Source organism: Zingiber officinale, chromosome 1B (genome assembly GCF_018446385.1).
Source record: "Zingiber officinale cultivar Zhangliang chromosome 1B, Zo_v1.1, whole genome shotgun sequence".
NCBI classification, from domain to species: domain Eukaryota; kingdom Viridiplantae; phylum Streptophyta; class Magnoliopsida; order Zingiberales; family Zingiberaceae; genus Zingiber; species Zingiber officinale.
In genome coordinates, this window is record NC_055986.1 from 127,347,566 (window position 1) to 127,366,610 (window position 19,045).

General features: G+C 34.0%; 2 protein-coding genes across 2 annotated transcripts; both read right to left on the bottom strand.

Annotated features, from left to right (window-relative positions):
- Positions 1-9,962: 9,962 nt before the first annotated feature.
- Positions 9,963-11,460, bottom strand: LOC121997559 (dof zinc finger protein DOF1.8-like). Its single transcript, XM_042552069.1, has 2 exons — positions 11,276-11,460; positions 9,963-10,964 (listed from the first exon to the last, which is right to left on the bottom strand). The coding sequence occupies exons 1-2, from the start codon at positions 11,414-11,416 to the stop codon at positions 10,197-10,199; spliced, it is 909 nt and encodes a 302-aa protein (XP_042408003.1). The 5' UTR covers positions 11,417-11,460; the 3' UTR covers positions 9,963-10,196.
- A 2,087-nt stretch (positions 11,461-13,547) lies between these two features.
- On the bottom strand, positions 13,548-18,948 carry LOC121978256 (shaggy-related protein kinase NtK-1-like). The gene is made up of 13 exons (XM_042530627.1): positions 18,610-18,948; positions 17,427-17,663; positions 17,240-17,332; positions 16,712-16,771; positions 16,352-16,624; positions 16,177-16,251; positions 15,739-15,795; positions 15,532-15,672; positions 14,755-14,805; positions 14,574-14,669; positions 14,412-14,495; positions 14,119-14,221; positions 13,548-14,046 (listed from the first exon to the last, which is right to left on the bottom strand). Exons 1-13 carry the CDS (start codon positions 18,667-18,669, stop codon positions 14,000-14,002), a joined length of 1,377 nt encoding a protein of 458 aa, XP_042386561.1. The 5' UTR covers positions 18,670-18,948; the 3' UTR covers positions 13,548-13,999.
- Positions 18,949-19,045: the final 97 nt, after the last annotated feature.

Genomic DNA, 19,045 nt, shown 5'->3' on the forward strand with positions numbered 1-19,045 from the left:
TTTAATGTGCATCTACACTTAAATTTAAATTTCACAGGGATTTAAATCAAGATTGAGATGAACACTGGTGTGATGCATAACCCATGCAAGTTGGCCAGGAACTTGTGCCCCAGTGGTAGACAACTAAGTAATGCATAAGAGCCAACCCTTGGTAGGAATTTGATGAGAACTGGGTGCTAATAATCTCACTCTTTAGCTATTTCTTCTATCCAACCCAGTCATATTTATGCTGATATGTTGCAAACTTGCAATCGTTAATCCATGAAAGAAAGAAAGCAATACATAGTTATACTCTGTTCTATATTTCTATCCCATAAGAATAACTACATTATATTCTTTATATTTCATTCCATGAACCAAATGCAACAATAGCGTTTTACCCGTTTTTTCCCTATAAGCATGGCATCAAATCAACCCTACCTCACTCTGACACTAGTGAAATATCAGCATCATAGAGGCTAATGAGTATTCAACTCTCAACTTTTCACTACTAATGATTTCTTACTCTCCATTCAGTGAATCACTTTCAGTAACGAACTCTGGATTTGGTCACACAGAAGAAAATGGTAATAAAAGAGAATAAATCAGTCAAGAGTAGTAACGAAATGTCAATCTCAAGAATCCGAAAAGGTTTGTTGGCGTGTGCTTGTTTGATTCGTGCATCCAAATCCTTTAACGCACTGTTTAGGAGGAGGTGAGGGAAGGGGAGGAAAGGGTAAATAAGGGGAAGGGGAACTTTAAACTTTGTTTGGAAAAGAGTGAGCTAAAGGAAAGGAAAGGTAGGGATTGGTAAGATTTAGGTGGCGTTTGATTTAAAGGTTTGGGAATGAGGAAATGGATTCATTCTCAAACCTTGTGTTTGGTTGATGGGAATGAAATCAAGATTTTGAAATGAAACCCAAAAACTTGGGCATGGATGATACTCACCCCCTCCCTTGGATTTTGATGGAATGGGAATGAGAATTAAATTTTGGACGAAAATACCCTTAGTATATTTGTTCAATTTTTCTTTCATTTCACTCTTTCTCCTTATTCTCTCTCATCATACTTTATCTCTTCTCATTCTATCATCACATTTTCTCTCTCAATATACTTTCTCTCTCCTCATTCTCTCTCATCACACATTCTCTACCATTTTCTCTCTGTATTCTCTCTCATCACACACACTCTCTCATTATTCTCTCTCTTCATTCTCTCCTCATTTTTTCATCATACTTTTTCTCTCCTCATTTTATCATCATATTTTCTCTCTGCTCATTCTATCATCACATTTTATTTCTCAATATACTTTCTCTCTCCTCATTCTTTCTCATCACACATTCTCCACCATTTTCTCTCTGTATTCTCTCTCATCATTTTCTCTCTCTTCATTCTCTCCTCATTTTTTCATCATACTTTCTCTCCTCAATCTCTCTTACCATACTCTCTCTACATTTTCTCTCATCACACTTTCTCTTTATTTTTTTCCATCACACTTTTTCTATTCTCATATTTTCTCATCATACTTTCTCTCCTTAATCTCTCATTTTCTTTCATCACATTTTCTCTCTATTCATTTTTTCCCATCACTCTTTCTCTCTCAACACACTCTCTCTCATCATACTTTTTTTCTTTTCAATCTCTCCTATCACGTTCTCTCTCCTCATTTTCTCTCATCACACTTTCCCTCTCTTCATTTTTTCTCATCACACTTTCTCTCTCACATTCAACTTTCTTTTCCATCTAATTTTTTCTCTTATTTTCTTCTAAGGATAAAAAAGGAAATTTAGGTTCACTCCGATTGAAAATATTCAACTAACCAAACATTATTTTTAAGAATAATACCTAAGCTCATACACATTCTCATTCCACAATACTATGATACTCATTCTCATTCCGATTCCTAGGAGAGAACCAAACGCCACCTTAACCTTCCTTATCCATGAAAAAGAAGATTTTCTTACACCCCAAAATATTTTTTGTTCCAATCTTATCCCTACTAATATTAATTCCCAAATTATCCTTGTTCCAATTTTATGCTCTTTTATTGTCTCTTTCTGCTAGAAGTGTTCCCCTCTTTGCGTTTTTCCTTTCTCTCACGACACAAGCTATTGCCAATTGTGTCTTCCTCTTCTTGCGGTCGCTTCCTCGTCTTCTCAAAGGTCAGAGCTAGCTCGTGCAACCACGCAGGTAAGGTGTATTTCCACCCATTTCCTTTTGGATTTTTGGTTGTAGGGTTCACAACTCTAGTTGTTTGGTTACGACTTCTGTTGATTCACTCTGTTTTGATTAATGTCGTTTGGTGTTCTTAGTTTAATTAGAGACTAATTTTTTATCTGAGCTTGTGAATTTGTTAGAATTTAAGGTTGTGTTCTACAATTGGATTTGTTGAGTCAAGGTTTGTGCTGCGTTTACAAGTTCATGTTAAATTGTGGGTTGAATTATGGATGTGAATTTTCTATCTTGTTGTAAATTAAGATGATGGAACCAAAGCGGTGAACTAGGAGCCACTAGCAAGCAATCCTCCCGTACGTTTTTTAAGGCTCATACTATCATTGTCCCATGAAATGAGTATTCCATTCCATTTCCCCATCTGACCAAGAAAGAGCAAGAAGAAAACATTAGACATATGTATCTGTCTCTCTCTCTTTCGTTTTTGTTTTGAAAAAATAACAAGAAAAATATCAAGTCGTCACTATTTGCTTATCACATTTGCTCATCTTCTGCTCATTTATTTTACTTCTTTAGTAAACATTATTTTCCTAATTGTTTCTTGTTTAATTATTTGTTTTTACTCATAATTTACTTTTTTTTCAATTATTTGATTATAGTTCATTTATTTGATTATAGATGGGTGATCAAAGCGGTAAACGTAATGATTTCATTAAGTTGCATCGTATGCATCAACTCGCATCAACCCAAGTTGTTTGTTTGGTTGCGGCTTGGTATGTGCGAAATATGCACAAACAAAATAGTCAAATTCTTCGTGTTGTACGTTTAGAAGGGGAACGTGTACGAAATGAATTAATGACAAAAGTATTAACTAATGATCAATGTCGTAATATAATTAGAATGGGTTCTTCTGCATTTGTGAGTTTGTGTAATCTTTTCGTCAAAAAAAAGGTGGTTTGCGACCTATAACAAGGATCACTATGGAAGAACAAGTAGCAAAATCACTTTATTTGCTGGGTCATAATGTTACAAATCGTGAACATGACTTCTTTTTCTATCGATTAGGAGAAGTAGTGAATCATCATTTCCATAATGTTTTAAGAGCTATAATAGAATTGGAAGATAAATTTCTCAAATAATCAGATGGGTCACAAGTTCCTTAAAAATCTTCAATAGCACGATTTTACCTATTTTTTAAGGTGAAAATATTATTCTTATCTTTTGACTAGTATAGATTCATGCCCATATGTTCATAATTATTAATAATTTAGACATGCTTATATCAAGATTGTATTGTAGCAATAGATGAAACACATATTTGTGTTAAAATTTCTCCCTTTGATGCCCCAAAGTTTAAAGGTAGAAAGGATTTCCAACACACAATGTTTTAGCAACTTGCACATTTGATATGAAATTCACTTATGTCTTAACCAGAAGGGAAGAATAATAAAACATGCATTAACTAAACAAATGTGTCTTAAAATTCTAAAAGGTAAATTGCATGGCATATATTGTGATTAGGCTTTCCTTGCTTTTATAATTTAATAATATATAATTTATTTTAGGAAATACTATCTTGTTGATGTTGGATTCATGTTGAAAAACAACCTTATTACACCATATCAAAAAGAACATTATCATTTGAAAGAATATAGCCACAATCCACCACGAAATGCTCAGAGTTATTTAATCTTCGACATTCTTCTTTGCGTAATGCAATTGAAAGAGCTTTTGGAGTCTTTGTGAAGAGATTTCCTATTATAAGAAGTTCAACGGAGCTATATTATGACGTTGATACTCAAAAAGAAATTATTCTTTGTTGTTGTATTTTACACAATTACTTGATTAATGCTAATCCAGATGAGGGATTGCTTATCGGGGTTGATGTTGAACATTGTAATAATAGTGACCATCAAGAGGAAAATCATAGTAATAGAGATGACCATGAAGATGCAAGAAGGGGGGAATTGCTTAGGATTCCATAGCTACGTATTAATAGGTGATATTTATGTTTATTTGTTTATCTTGTGGTTTTGGACCAATTCTCTTGTAATTGGATGATTGTGAATGTTGACATTTTAATTTGTTATGTTACTTGATTATGTTATATGGTTGTTTATGTGATTGTGTGTTTTGATTGTTACTATATTTTTGTTTTTAAGGATGTAAGTGCAAGCAAGGCGAATAATCAATGTGTTTGGAATAATGTAATGCATGGTGCTCTTAGCGATGCATTTTTGAACCAACATAATATAGACAATAGGGTTGGTGGAACCTTTACTACACATGCATTTAAAAATATTGTGAATGAATTTTTTAAAAAAATTCCCAACAAACCCATCGATAAGTACAGGATTCAAAATCACATTAAACAATTAAAAGAGGTTGGTTTTCTTGCTCTGATCTATTCAATAATGATATGAGTGGTTTTGCATGGGATCCCACCACACAAATGTTCATTGTTGAACTTGAGGTTTGACAACAACTAATTGAGGTGTGTTCCATGATATGCATTTGAAAACTATATAATTTTCTCTTGTGAATATTATGAATAAATATTTGATACAATTATATTGTAACTTGTAGATAAAACCAGAAGCTGACAAATGGAAGAGCAAGCCTATTAGAAAATATGAGAAGTTAATTCAAATATATGAGAAAGATAGAGCTACAGGACAGCATGTTGAAACTGCATTAGAAATGCGAAAGAAAAGAGAATTAGAATGGGTTCTTCTGCATTTGTGAGTTTGTGTAATCTTTTCGTCAAAAAAAAGGTGGTTTGCGACCTACAACAAGGATCACTATGGAAGAACAAGTAGCAAAAATCACTTTATTTGCTAGGTCATAATGTTACAAATCGTGAACATGGCTTCTTTTTCTATTAATTAGGAGTAGTGAATCATCATTTCCATAATGTTTTAAGAGCTATAATAGAATTGGAGGATAAATTTCTCAAACAATCGGATGGGTCACAAGTTCCTTAAAAATCTTCAATAGCAAGATTCTACCTATTTTTTTAAGGTGAAAATATTATTCTTATCTTTTGACTAGTATAGATTCATGTCCATATGTTCATAATTATTAATAATTTAGACATGCTTATATCAAGATTGTGTTGCAGCAATAGATGAAACACATATTTGTGTTAAAATTTCTCCCTTTGATGCCTCAAAGTTTAAAGGTAGAAAGGATTTCCAACACACAATGTTTTAGCAACTTGCATATTTGATCTGAAATTCACTTATGTCTTAACAAAATGGGAAGAATAATAAAACATGCATTAACTAAACAAAAGTGTCTTAAAATTCCAAAAGGTAAATTGCATGGCATATATTGTGATTATGCTTTCCTTGCTTTTATAATTTAATAACATATAATTTATTTTAGGAAATACTATCTTGTTGATGTTAGATTCATGTTGAAAAGCAGTCTTATTACACCATATCGAAAAGAACGTTATCATTTGAAAGAATATAGCCACAATCCACCACGAAATGCTCGGAGTTATTTAATCTTCGACATTCTTCTTTGCGTAATGCAATTGAAAGAGCTTTTGGAGTCTTTGAGAAGGGATTTCCTATTATAGGAAGTTCAACGGAGCCATATTATGATGTTGAGACTCAAAAAGAAATTATTCTTTGTTGTTGTATTTTACACAATTACTTGATTAATGTTGATCCAGATGAGGGATTGCTTACTGAGGTTGATGTTGAACATAGTAATAATAGTAAACGTCGAGAGGAAAATCATAGTAAGAGAGATGACCAGGAAGATGCAAGAAGGGGAGAATTGCTTAGGATTCCGTAGCTGCGTATTAATAGGTGATATTTATGTTTATTTGTTTATCTTGTGGTTTTGGACCAATTCTCTTGTAATTGGATGATTGTTAATGTTGACATTTTAATTTGTTATGTTATTTGAATTTTATGTTATATGGTTGTTTATGTGATTGTGTGTTTTGATTGTTACTATATTTTTATTTTTAAGGATGCAAGTGCAAGCAAGGCGAATAATCAGTGTGTTTGGAATAAAGTAATGGACGATGCTCTTATCGATGCATATTTGAACCAACATAATATAGACAATAGGGTTGGTGGAACCTTTACTACACATGCATTTGAAAATATTGTGAATGAATTTTTAAAAAAAATTCCCAACAAACCCATCGATAAGTACAGGATTCAAAATCACATTAAACAATTAAAAGAGGTTGGTTTTCTTGTTCTGATCTATTCAATAATGATATGAGTGGTTTTGCATGGGATCCCACCACACAAATGTTCATTGTTGAACTTGAGGTTTGACAACAACTAATTGAGGTGTGTTCCATGATATGCATTTGAAAACTATATGATTTTCTCTTGTGAATATTATGAATAAATATTTGATACAATTATATTGTAACTTGTAGATAAAACCAGAAACTGACAAATGGAAGAGCAAGCCTATTAGAAATTATGAGAAGTTAATTCAAATATATGAGAAAGATAGAGCTACAGGACAGCATGTTGAAACTACGTTAGAAATGCGAAAGAAAAGAGCTAGCATGGAAGTGGAGAATAATGTTGTTGGAGATCATTTTGAAACAATTGATGAAGTTGAATTTATGATATCTCAACATGAAATTTATTTGGACAATTCAGATGTAGTTAATGAGGATGCTCAAATTCCAACTCCTAGTTCTGAACCAACTAAATCTCAAGCTAACTCTTTTGTTGGAGTATCATCCAAGAACAAGAGCGCAAAAAAAAGTGAAATATAGTGCAAAGAATGGTAAAGTTGATGATGATGGTATAAGCAATGCAATTGAACAAGTAGCTCAAACCATTATGAGTTCGACGTCTAAAATAGTTAAGTGAACTTCCTATTTCTAATAGTGAAGTGTGGAGTTTGTTGAGTCAATTAAGTGTTGAGTAACATAAAATTTCTACATGCTATTTGTATCTTGTTCAACACCCACAGATGTTGAGAGCTTTACTTGGATGTCCTTATGTTTATGAATATCACAAAACCTTGTTATACCAAATGATGGATGAAGAGAATCCACTGCATGATTAGTTTGTTGCTTGTTATGTAATATATAATTGGATGATTATATTTGGATACTATGTATTATGCATTTGGATGATTTGGATGTTTGTTAGACTATTATTTAACGTAAGACTTGTTACTTGATGATTAGATATACTTTGTCTTATTATGGTGGAATGGATATTGCTTTTAAGATGGTCTATTTTTTACTTCACTCTTTTTAGTTGCTAAATTAAGCAAGGGATCTAGAGCTTGCAAAGGGCATTGAAACTTGTATTTTCTAATTGTAATTCTCTCCTAGTTGCAAGATGGTTTGGCATACCATTAGATTTTTTCTACCAAATAGATGATGAATTGATAGAAAGAGCTTTGATAACTTGCTCTGTTATTTGTAGGATTTTTAAATATTATTGAGGCATAACAGAAGTGAATATGAAGTGGTCTAGAATGCTGTGAAATTATTCATTAAAAACAAAGAAAAGTAATAAAAAAATTTCCAAATAAATAAATAAATTGATGATTTATTAATTAAATGGTAATATAAAAGAATTAATTTTTGCATTTAAAAAGCAACTAATTTAAATGGTAAAATAAAAGAATTAATTTTTTATTCAAAAAGTATATATTTATAAAATAAATATTAATATTACAAAAAAATCAAATAAATGTCAAATTTAAGAAATATATTTAACCTTCATTCCCCTCCATCCTCATACATGTTAAGTTAATGAAACTTTACTCAGTAGACATAAATATTTTACTTTCCCTCACGTTCCCTTCCTTCTCCTCACTTCCCCTTCCCTTATGAACCCTCACCCCATCCAAACGAACCCTAAATCGAAGAGATAACAATCAAAAAGAAAAAAAAAAAAAAAAGGAAACAGCTGGAGGAGCGCGTACCTTTCCATGGATGAAGAGCCAGCAATCTTTGGCGACGTTGTGCTTGACGACCTCTTCGAAGTGATACACCTTGGAATCAGCCATCTCCTCCGTCGGTCGATGGGGGCGATGCGAATCTGCGATTCAAAAAAAACGAGGGTTTCATTTAGAAATGGTCTTTGTCGCACCGCTCGTCTGATCCTGGTTCCGGGGGGCTGCAAGTTGCCCGAGTTCCAAATTGTTAGCCCATATAAGGCCCGTATCGAACCCTTTGAATTCGGTCCATTAGCAATAAGGTTGTTTACAATAATGTTATTTTTTTAGTAAATTGGTTTAGATATTTAAGTTATTAATACTACGATAAGTATGTGTTAGCAATGAAATGAACGGTACAAAATTAGTATGTATAAATTAGACAAAAAATGTAGCATTAAACTAAATGTTAAGGTGTTAAGATAATATTTAATTGTTATTGTGTAAAAAGTAATTTTAAATGATATATATGATATAATAATAATTGAGTAAAAATAATCATTTAAAAGGGTGGCCTATGCTTAAATTAAATGAAGACATTTTCACTGCGACCCTTATAAATTGTTGTTCTACGTGCAAAAGATGACGCTTGCTTATAGTATAAACTAGGGGTGTGAAGGAATCGAGCTAGTTCAGCTGGCTCAAAAAATATTCAATCCGTATTTGAAATTATCGAATTCGAGCCGAATTTGAACATGTTCAAATATTTTTCACACCTAATTCGAACCTATACTATTTTGTTCAATTGTTCATGAGTCGTTCGCGAGTCAAACTCAAATAAAATTCTAATCATTTTTACATAATTTTAACTTAAATATATTTAAATTAAGGTTCTAATAATTCAAACCAAATTTGAATTTAAAACATTTTGAATTATAATTCCAATATGCTTGAATTTGTTCAAATAATTTAAATTGAACTCAAGCTTGAATTTTATTTCGAATCAAGTTCGAGCCAAAATTATTTATTTTTATGAGTTTTGAATCGAGTTTCAAATATCATATATATTTTCGAACTCGAACTCAAATATCGATATTTTTATATTATTCGGTTTTATTTGATTATCCCTAGTATCAATGATAAGATCTATCTATCATAGCTAAATAATAATACTTGTAAATTAATGAAAAAAATATATATACACAAAACAATGAACATATATGTATGAACTAAATAAATAAACTTCTTAGATAAAACAAAACATTTTAAAAAGTTGTTATAATTTAACTAAGAGTTGAAAAGGATATAATATCATTGCAACTGTTCTTCTTATAAATGACACTGAAGTGTTACAAACTCTCAGAATTCCTGACAAATGCTACAAAATTATACACATAAAGAGTATATATATTAAGCATATATATATATATATATATAGATTTCTTATCATTGCTCTTACATGATTTATAATATGCAAATGAAAATTCTAGTTAAAAGATACTAAATTTCTTTTACAAAAGAAAAGTATATATAGCATATTTAGCTTATGTAGATTATATATAGCCTATGGAGATCACTAAGTTTTTTTTTCTTCTTTTAATTATCCCCAAAGGAATTAAAGAAATAGGTTAATTGATACATGCAAACTAATTTTAAAAAGCATGCATTATACTCATATATCATGACAATTATATATGTGTGGCACAACAACGTAACCAGGCAAAACATATAAAGTGCCATCTCATCTATAAGCTTATCAAGTGCTATAAGCCAAATATCTTCTTATAATTGAAATATTGTCCTCTTTCCTTTAGCCTATCTACTCATCAATGTGTGCCACATCACAAGGGAAAGTGAAAACAAATACAACATAAAATAATTGAAAGATACATAAAAGATGGAACTCATGTCCTCAGATAGTACAAACTCTATCATTCTCTTGATATAATTATCAAACAACCAATTTTCTTACAATGTTCTTAATGAACCACATGTTCATCTTACAATTCCCCCACATCCACACAACATGAACAAGTTACTATAAAAATTTAAAACAAGTACTTTTAAAAAAAGAGTGAGTAATCATATCATATATATAGTGTATATTGTAAATAATCAAAACGCATTACATAGTCGACAAACTGTACTTCTTCTTCCTGTTTCTACCATGATCCTGCTGCATTGTTGTTCATGACGGCACTCCAAAACCCTGCAGGTGGAGGAAGCTCATCACGTTGCCTATTGTTGTTATTTTCCTCAAACAACTGGTGTGCCACGTGATCATGAATACCACTTGAAGGCACCACCGCCGGCTTCATTTCCTCCGCCATTGGGCCGTACCTAGCCGCGCTAACGTCTCCGTCCATCGGAAAACTAATAGCCGGCGATCGTCTGATCAAGTCTTGCGCTCCGAATCCCCAAAGGAACTCTGCGGAGGAGGCCGATGAAACGGACATCATGGGCAAGAAGGGAGTGAAATTTGAGCAGTGACTGTTGATGTAGTTGTACTCGACCGGCAGCATGTATTGCTGAGGGATCCCGGTGGTCGTAGCGGAGAGGTTGACGTGCCCAACAGGGGATTTCTTGGGAGTATTGATCGCAGCAGCGGAGGCGGCGGCGGAGGAGGAGGAGGAAGAAGAAGAGGTTTTCTTGTACTTCCTCGATCCGCCGCCGACCGGGACGTTGCGCAGAGATCCGCCCTCGGTCCAGTAGCGTCGGCAAGCCTTGCAGAAGTAGCGCGGCTGGGTGAGGCTGTAGTTGTTGTAGTAGCAGAACTTGGTGTTGCCGGAGTTGCACCTGGGGCACTTAAGCAGCGGCTGCTCCTTCCGCGGCGGCCGGGCAGCCCTATCAGTCCTCATCTCGGCCGTCTCCGGCCTCAGCGCGGCGGCGGCGGATCCAAACTCTTCCATGGCCTTCCCCAACGCTAGCTCCTGCCATGAGGAACGATCTCCGAACGATCAGAAACTAAATCACCAACGCAAAACTTTGCACAAGAAAGAATCAAACGGATGTTTTTTTTCCATGCCAGCGCAGTGCACACGATAGAGGTGATCAAAGCGAACAGAGAGAAGACACAGAGATGGATGGAAACGAAAAAGGCAGAAAAAATAAAAACAAAAGAAAGTGAGCTGCTACTACTACTGCTTAATTCGAAGAACTAACGACGGCGTGGATCGATCCGGATCCAATAAATTGGGGCAGAAAAGGCTGAAGTACATTAATCAATGAAAAACAGGAAAACCTGAGGCCACTGCGTTGTTGTGTACTCCATGAGGAACTCCTCCTGATGATCCAAAGAGGTGGAAGCTGCTGCAGAAGGAAGATGAAGAAACCCTAGCCGAGAGAATGATGATGTGGCACGGTGGTGTTCGATGGCACTCATATGGTACGAGAGGGCGGTGGCGGTGGACGACGAATCCACTATCGTACGTTATTTTTGTTTAATGCCGAGTCGAGCTATTTAATCAATCCGGCTATTTTGTCCATTTGCTGTCGCATGCAGTTGAATGTGTGCATGTGAAGGGAAGGTGAGCTGCAGCGCACGTGCGAGGGAGTGGAACGGCACATGCGCGGGACAGCATCATGGAGGACGCGCTGGGGAGAAGGGCCCGCTTTGTGCGCGTGGAGGGAACAGCGATTGTGGCCGATGAAGACCTCGACAAGCTGCCTCGTTTGAAAAAAAATAATAATAAAAGAAAACAGGAGGAATTTTGTCTGCTTTAATTTATCCTATGAATTTCGATTCCGGTTGCATTTGAGTTAGAACAGTTTGTTTGACTCACATTTGAAGCTTATGAATTTGACTTGGATATATATATAACTTTGAATAATAATGATGTGTGTTTAAAATGGTTAGCTTTCTCTAAATCTAATATTTTCATTATATATGATTACATTTTAATACTCACGTGTGTATATATGTTGTAAATTATTATTAATTTATGTTATTTGATCATTGTTAATTAATCTATCTAATCATAATTATGAGAAGAGAAGGTGATATAACTAATCATCTTTACTTTTATTTAGAGCCATATGATGGAGCACATGTATTGCTTAAAGTGTGTCCTACTGTGGATCACATGCGGGAAAGGATTAATTACTGGCTTTAGTTTGCAAGTGCATGCTTATGATAATCTTTCTTTCAGAGTGAAAAAGAGATTGAAGCATATAAAACATGATACTAAAGTTTTCTTATCGGAACGGTTCATCACTTTGTAAAGGAGATTGAATTGTACTTAAAAGTCTGCTGTTCTTTTTTCTAGAGGAATTGTGTGGCATGCCCGAGGGCTCAAATGAAATTAAAATATGGACAGAATCATATACTTGGCATGCTTATTGACTTGTGCAATAATGTCAAGGTTTTGTAAAGGAAAGGAGAGTATTAATAAATAAAAAAAATCGAAGACTGCCGCGAAACTTGCACCATGCAAACTTTTGAAAGAAATGTTTTGAGTTTCCACAGGAGTTAGACCACCTCTGCCCATCTTTGTCGTATCTTCTTCCCCACCACCACTTTGTGTGTGCCTTCTGTGATTTGTTAACTGACACCTTCAATTCACATCCACATCTCACCTAACAAGCCTTTCACTATGAGATTGTGCTGGTGTTGTCAAATACCTAAGACTCCAGATGAACTAAGTATACGTAAATAAATTTGATGTTTGACTCGATAAGAGTTTGTTTATATTCGTTCAATATACATAAGATTAATTAAATAAATAAATTTGAACATCTCGTTAAATTAAATAAATAAGCTTGAACACATATGTGTTTAGCTCATTAACGTTCGTAAACAATATTCGTGAACAATATTCACAAACCATATTCATTAATAAAACTTTTTTTAATATGTTAAATAAATAATAAAATAAAATAAAATAAACAATAAGTTTAAATCATCAAACTTAATAACCAATCAAGCAACTAAAAATTTCAAACAATAAAAAAAATTTAAATTGAGAGCGCAATAGCATCTAAACGAATCAAACTCGAATCAAGTTCAAACCAAGCTCAAACTAAACTTGAACCAAGCTTGAATTAAGGACTTGATAAAATTTAAACGAACCAAGCTCAAGCCAAAATTCAAACAAATTCAAGCTCATAAAAAATAAATCAAGCAAAACTTGAACAATCATTTCAAAAATTTAGTTCGTTTTAAGCTTGGCTTAACTCGATTACTTTATCAAATAAACTTAAACACCTCCAAAATTCGACTCATTTATAGCCCTAACCAGCCCCTTGTTATTTCCCTGTCAAAAAGGCATAATGTAATTATAACTTAGATTGCTACTAAAAAGTCGTATTAAGATCCAGACAATAAATGTTTGAGATTGTGTGAAGCAATAGACTAAAAAGTCAAGCTTTTGTCATTGGAAGAATATATTCTCCAAGAAAAAAAAAATCCATGTTTTCTCTTTGCTAGATAACAGAACCAGCCGCCAGGTTAGGAATGAAAAACATGCATGTCCTTTACCAGATAATTAACCCCCATTTAAACTTTAATTTATTAAATAAAAAAATGGAAGAGATAAGCATTTTTATTTGGAATAATGAGATAGCATGAATTGCTTCTATAGAAGCATCTTTTAATTCATCAAATACAATGAACAGTCAAATTTGTAAAAAAAATTGACTTGTATATTAGCATTGTACAACGAAGCTACGTACGTACAACACAATGGTCAACGGTAAGATGCTCCACGGTGTTGTCAGATGTAACACAAGATTGACTGCTGATTAAGGAATTTTTTTTTTGCTTGCTCCACCACTTAAAGTCTCCGCGAAATCTTGCACTTTACACGCACAATCTTTTGGCACCTCTGATGGCTTCAACTAAAATCATTGTCAATTCACCAAAATTGTTCGCCTTGAAGTCCAACCATTAACCACGTCAGGAAATCTGGAAAAAGAAGTTATCTACCAAAGTATGCCTAAACTTCTTGTCCCTAATTGAAGCTCAACGTCAAGGTAGGAGACGTTCCACTAGTTCAGGAGAAGCACTTTCAAGCTCTGCAAACATGTTCAAATTAAATCTCATGTAAAGAACAGTATAACAAGACAGGAAGGAGAACAGGACCTTACCCTTAGATGTGAAGTTGAACAAAGGAGGAAGAGGTTTGCCATCAGGCAAACATGTGTTAGAGTCTCTTAATTCATCAAAGAATGGATGAGCGCAGGCCTCCAACTGTATTAATGATGGCAAACACATTTAGTGTTATTTGGAATAGGTTCCCGTGGCAAACAATTGTTGATCAAATAGGGAATGATAGCAAGATGCAAGAAAAAAAAGAGATAACTAAAATAAGATATTGACTTAGTAAAATGGCAGTGCAACAGAGAACCATTCTTTTTGTTTGAATGTGTTATATACTCACAGCTGTAGGACGCAAATAAGGTGAGTATTGAAGTAGCATTGACACAAGATCAATTGCCTCAGTTGGTACTGACTTTGCGAAAAGCTGCATATTGGTGGCATGGTGTATGTTAGTCAGTTGGATTACTACGAAGCTCATCATAATAATACAAAATCAACTAACCTTGTGCCAAGGGTGACCTTTCATGTGTGGAAATTTGAATTCTGAATAACTTGGGTTCATACACTTGATTTCTTCATTTGTTGGAGTACCTAAAACCTGAGAAACAACAAGAATAAGGGAGATCAGATAGCAGATGAAGTTTCTTATAGAGAAGATGTAAATGCCATCAATGTCAATTAACCTTAATGATTTCCACGAGCTGATCAACACCACTTTCCCCTCGAAGTAGAGGCTGCAAGAGGAATTTATATAGTACTAGTTTTAGGCTTCAATTTTCTCATGGAAGCCAACAGTCCAAAACCAAGAACATGCAACAACTAAGGATGTGAAATTATTTCATGAAGCATCATGAGTGCTATACATTTTACCAATTTGTAAAAAGAATGCAGAAAGTTTTCATATAGTAACGGAGGAGCTCAACTGAAACACACACATATATATATATATATATAAACATTTTTTGATGGGATTAGTTAAATCTGGCTCACTACTCTGGCTATGAGATGAGCAATGTCAATTGTAGAAATCTAGTCACTCCCACCACTACTAGGAGCACAAGCATAAATACCCTGTAACTACAACTCTTCGGATAGCATCCTCCCCCACACGTATGTTGACAAGATATGACTTTTAAGCATATGTCTTGTCAAACACCTAAATTCTCTTGGCTTACTCATCAAAATTTTCAAAAGGCAACTTTTATTCATTTTGTAATTTTTCAAGTAACAAATTCCTTGAGAGTTGGATATAGCACTTGAGATTCTGTTGTGCGACATTATTAAAGGCAAAGCAAATTGTTTGACACTAAGAGTTATTCAATATCCTCTGCATAACAATTATGTCATATGCATTAAGCAATATAATTTATGCTCATCCTATAAAGATAAACTTGTTTGGAAAAGATAGCATAAACAAGTATATAATCAAAATAAAAGAATTACTGTAAGAACAGTCTCACCTGTCCTATGAGAAGCTCTGCCAACACACAACCAGCTGACCACATGTCAATAGCAGTTGTGTATTCTGTAGCTCCAAACATGAGTTCAGGTGCTCTATAGTATCGCGAACAAATGTAAGATATATTAGGCTCTCCTGGAACCTGAAATGAGATCATGAGATGTCAAATGAGAACATTATACAATAATCAAGCACATCGCTGACTTACCAACATCTTGGCACTGCCAAAATCACAGAGTTTTACTTGATGTGTGTGTGGATTAACCTGCACATTGAAGAATATATCGAGGTAACACGGTATAATTTTACGTTCTCATAATTTATCAAGAGACAAATATCTATGCAATCAGCGCTTCAATTACAATATGCAAGTACACATCATTGTAGGTTAGCAGAACCTCTATTCTACGACTATCATACCCCAGGAATATATTTGAAAATAGCTTCTTACCCTTTAATTTTATGTATAGAATCTAGTAGGCTAGAAAATTTCCCCCCTTTCTTCCCTTGTTAGATTGTGCCATTACCATAATGGTGGTCTGATAGCACATTTAGCCATGTCATTTGCACAAAATGAGCAGTTTATACTAGAATGCATAGTAATTCTACCATGTTTTCCTCCAAAATGACTCCCATATAATCTTACCAATATATTCTGTGGTTTGATATCCCGATGGCACACCCTTACAACCTGATGAATGTAAGAAAGTGCATGAAAAATCTGCACCCATAAATAAGAAAAAATAATGTAGTTACGAAAAAAGTCAGAAAGAGAGGAAATATTTGGAAAAGAATGTAATGTAGAAGAACAAAATGTTCACCTGGAATGTATACAATTTTACATAAATGAGTGGCATATGTTGGTTCATGCGATTATAATACTTCAAAGTTCGAGAAAGAGCGTCAGGGATGTATTCGAGAACGAGGTTGAGGTAGAGATCATCATTGTCAGTCGTTGAGAAGAAATAATGTTTTAGTTGGACTACATTTGGATGGTCAAGTAAGCGCATAGTTTGTAGTTCCCTATTCTTGTATCTCTTATCTTGTAAAACTTTCTTGATTGCAACTGCTTCTCCTGTTTCTAAACATTTAGCCTGCACTAGCAAGGAACCATGATATATGACAATTCAATATTTGTAATTTTAGAAAAAAAAATAATAGTCTATCAGAAATAGATTTACCTGGAAAACTACACCAAATGAACCTGTTCCAACAATGCGCTCAGCTTTATATGACATCAACTGCAATCCAATTAATAATTAAGTCACTAAGTTGATTTAACAAAATTCTGTTGCTAACTAAGTCATAAGAAAGCATAATGAGATATTATTAAGATTTATAAAAATTGAATTGGCTGCATTTCTTTGTTAAAGAATTTCAACTGATGCTTACAATAACACAAGTCACATACAAAAATCTTAATTGTAAAAAAAATTGCATCTAAAAGTGCAGTCACTGTAACATTTAGAAAACTTTATGTTAAACTATTACATCATCTAATCAGTTTGAGCCAATAGAGAAAACAATAAAAAAACAAAAACATCAGCATGAACAAGCGGTGATTTGAGTGGATACCAAAAGCACATAACTGGATTTATTAACACTTGACAAAGTAAGCAAATAGAATTTAACTATCATGTTGACTATACATCTAAAACATCACACTAATGGAAAAACATCACAATTATAGATTAACAAAATAATGGGACCTTTTTAGGCCTGCCATCTCGGCCGCCTATTGTCGTTGTAATTACTTGACCAGGATTAGTTCCATTTCCATTTATCATTATATTATCTTGCTCCTGCAAAAACAGTTATAAATAATGTCAGACAGAACATTAACACTAATCAAACTTCACTTTGAGGTAATAGTCTGAACCAAAGCACAGTATAAACCTTCTCATCCATTATATCAACTTTATCATCTCTGATTGTCATATCATGCATTTTTTTGGGTAGTTGATCAACCTTTTTTACTTCAGATGTCAGCGTTCTTCTTCCATCAACATTTTCATCTGACAGAGCCATATGTTGATCTACAGTAGCTATTTTGTTCGTGTCCATTGATTTTTCTGTAAAATCTTCCTCTCCTTCCTCATCAAAATATGTTGTTTTCTTGTCCACCTTCACATCCTTGTGTGAACATGTATTTTTCAGAATAATTGAACATGATAAGCTTTTAAAAAGAGAAAATATAATGAAAAGAGCATATTCAATTTTCCATTTTTGCTTTAGACTTGGTTCTGTTTTACCAAAAAGAACCAGACTTTATTCATCATTGTTTACCTTGTGTGTGTGTGTATAGGGTGAAGAAAATTTAACTGTTTACTTGGTAACAGATCTAACATTAAACGCCAGTTTCACTAAATCTAGTATCCCAGTTCCCAGGATCAAAAGAATTCTTTTTGGAAAAATGCAGTGACTAGTGAATTCACAAGAAAGAACTACCAAACAAAATGAGTATGTTATACATTATTAAATTCTTGAACGAACAAATCCTACGGTCCACTTCATCTAATGCAAACCAATCAGGCAATCACTAAAACCATCTTAGCCCCAACACCCGTCAAGCCCTTTTTATAGTCCACTTAGGTAATTGTCGGTCATAGACCGACCAGTAACTTCAGTCAAAATTCTAATGCCGTTGCAATCTCAATCCAAATGAGCTAATTTTCAATTGTAAACTCAAAGCTACTAAAAATAGCATGCATAATAAGAAGAGACATTCTTAGGGAGCTCAGACGAACATGGAAGAAAAAACATTTGTTAAAATGTTCGAAGATGACGAGTTGATTTGGATGCAATAACCATATATATATATATAACCTATTTTGATAACTACATATAAGATTTGGCATATATGTTAAATGTCTGAAGATCATGATCATATTATGGTACAATTTTTCAATCCAAGTAAAAAAAAAACCTATTTTAATAGAAAACACCTACAGACAGATAACTCAGATTGGTTTACGAAGCGAGAAATTCATCAAGTTGAAAAGATTCCCCAAGCGCATTAGATGAGAAATAACCCGTATCAAACTTCAAAAGAAAAGAAGAAGGAAGAGGGGTAACTCACCGGATCAGGGACGGAAGGGTGACCGGAGGCGATGTCCTTGATTCGCCGCATCATATGCATTTTGTCGCTTCCAAGTTGAACTGTCGAAGATTATTAATCCGCCGTCCCCTCTACTCTTTTCTTCTTCACGCGCAATGAATTGGAAGAAGAAGAAGAGAGAAGAGAGAACGCGATTAGCTCTCTCTTCCTTTTCCGATCTCTGCCTCTGCGCATTCTCCCTCCCTTTGTATCCCTGCTTTCGGCGTGGACTGCCATTTTTAGAAATTAGAAGTTTTTTTTTTTGTGGCAAGGCATGAGATGCGGTCTGCCACTGCGACCTATTGCAATTCACCATTAGTTGAAATCGAAATAAAATAAAATAATAGAACCATGAATTTAATTGTTTTTTTAATATTTAAATTACTTATTTTACTTTTGACCAAACAGCCGAGCTGTT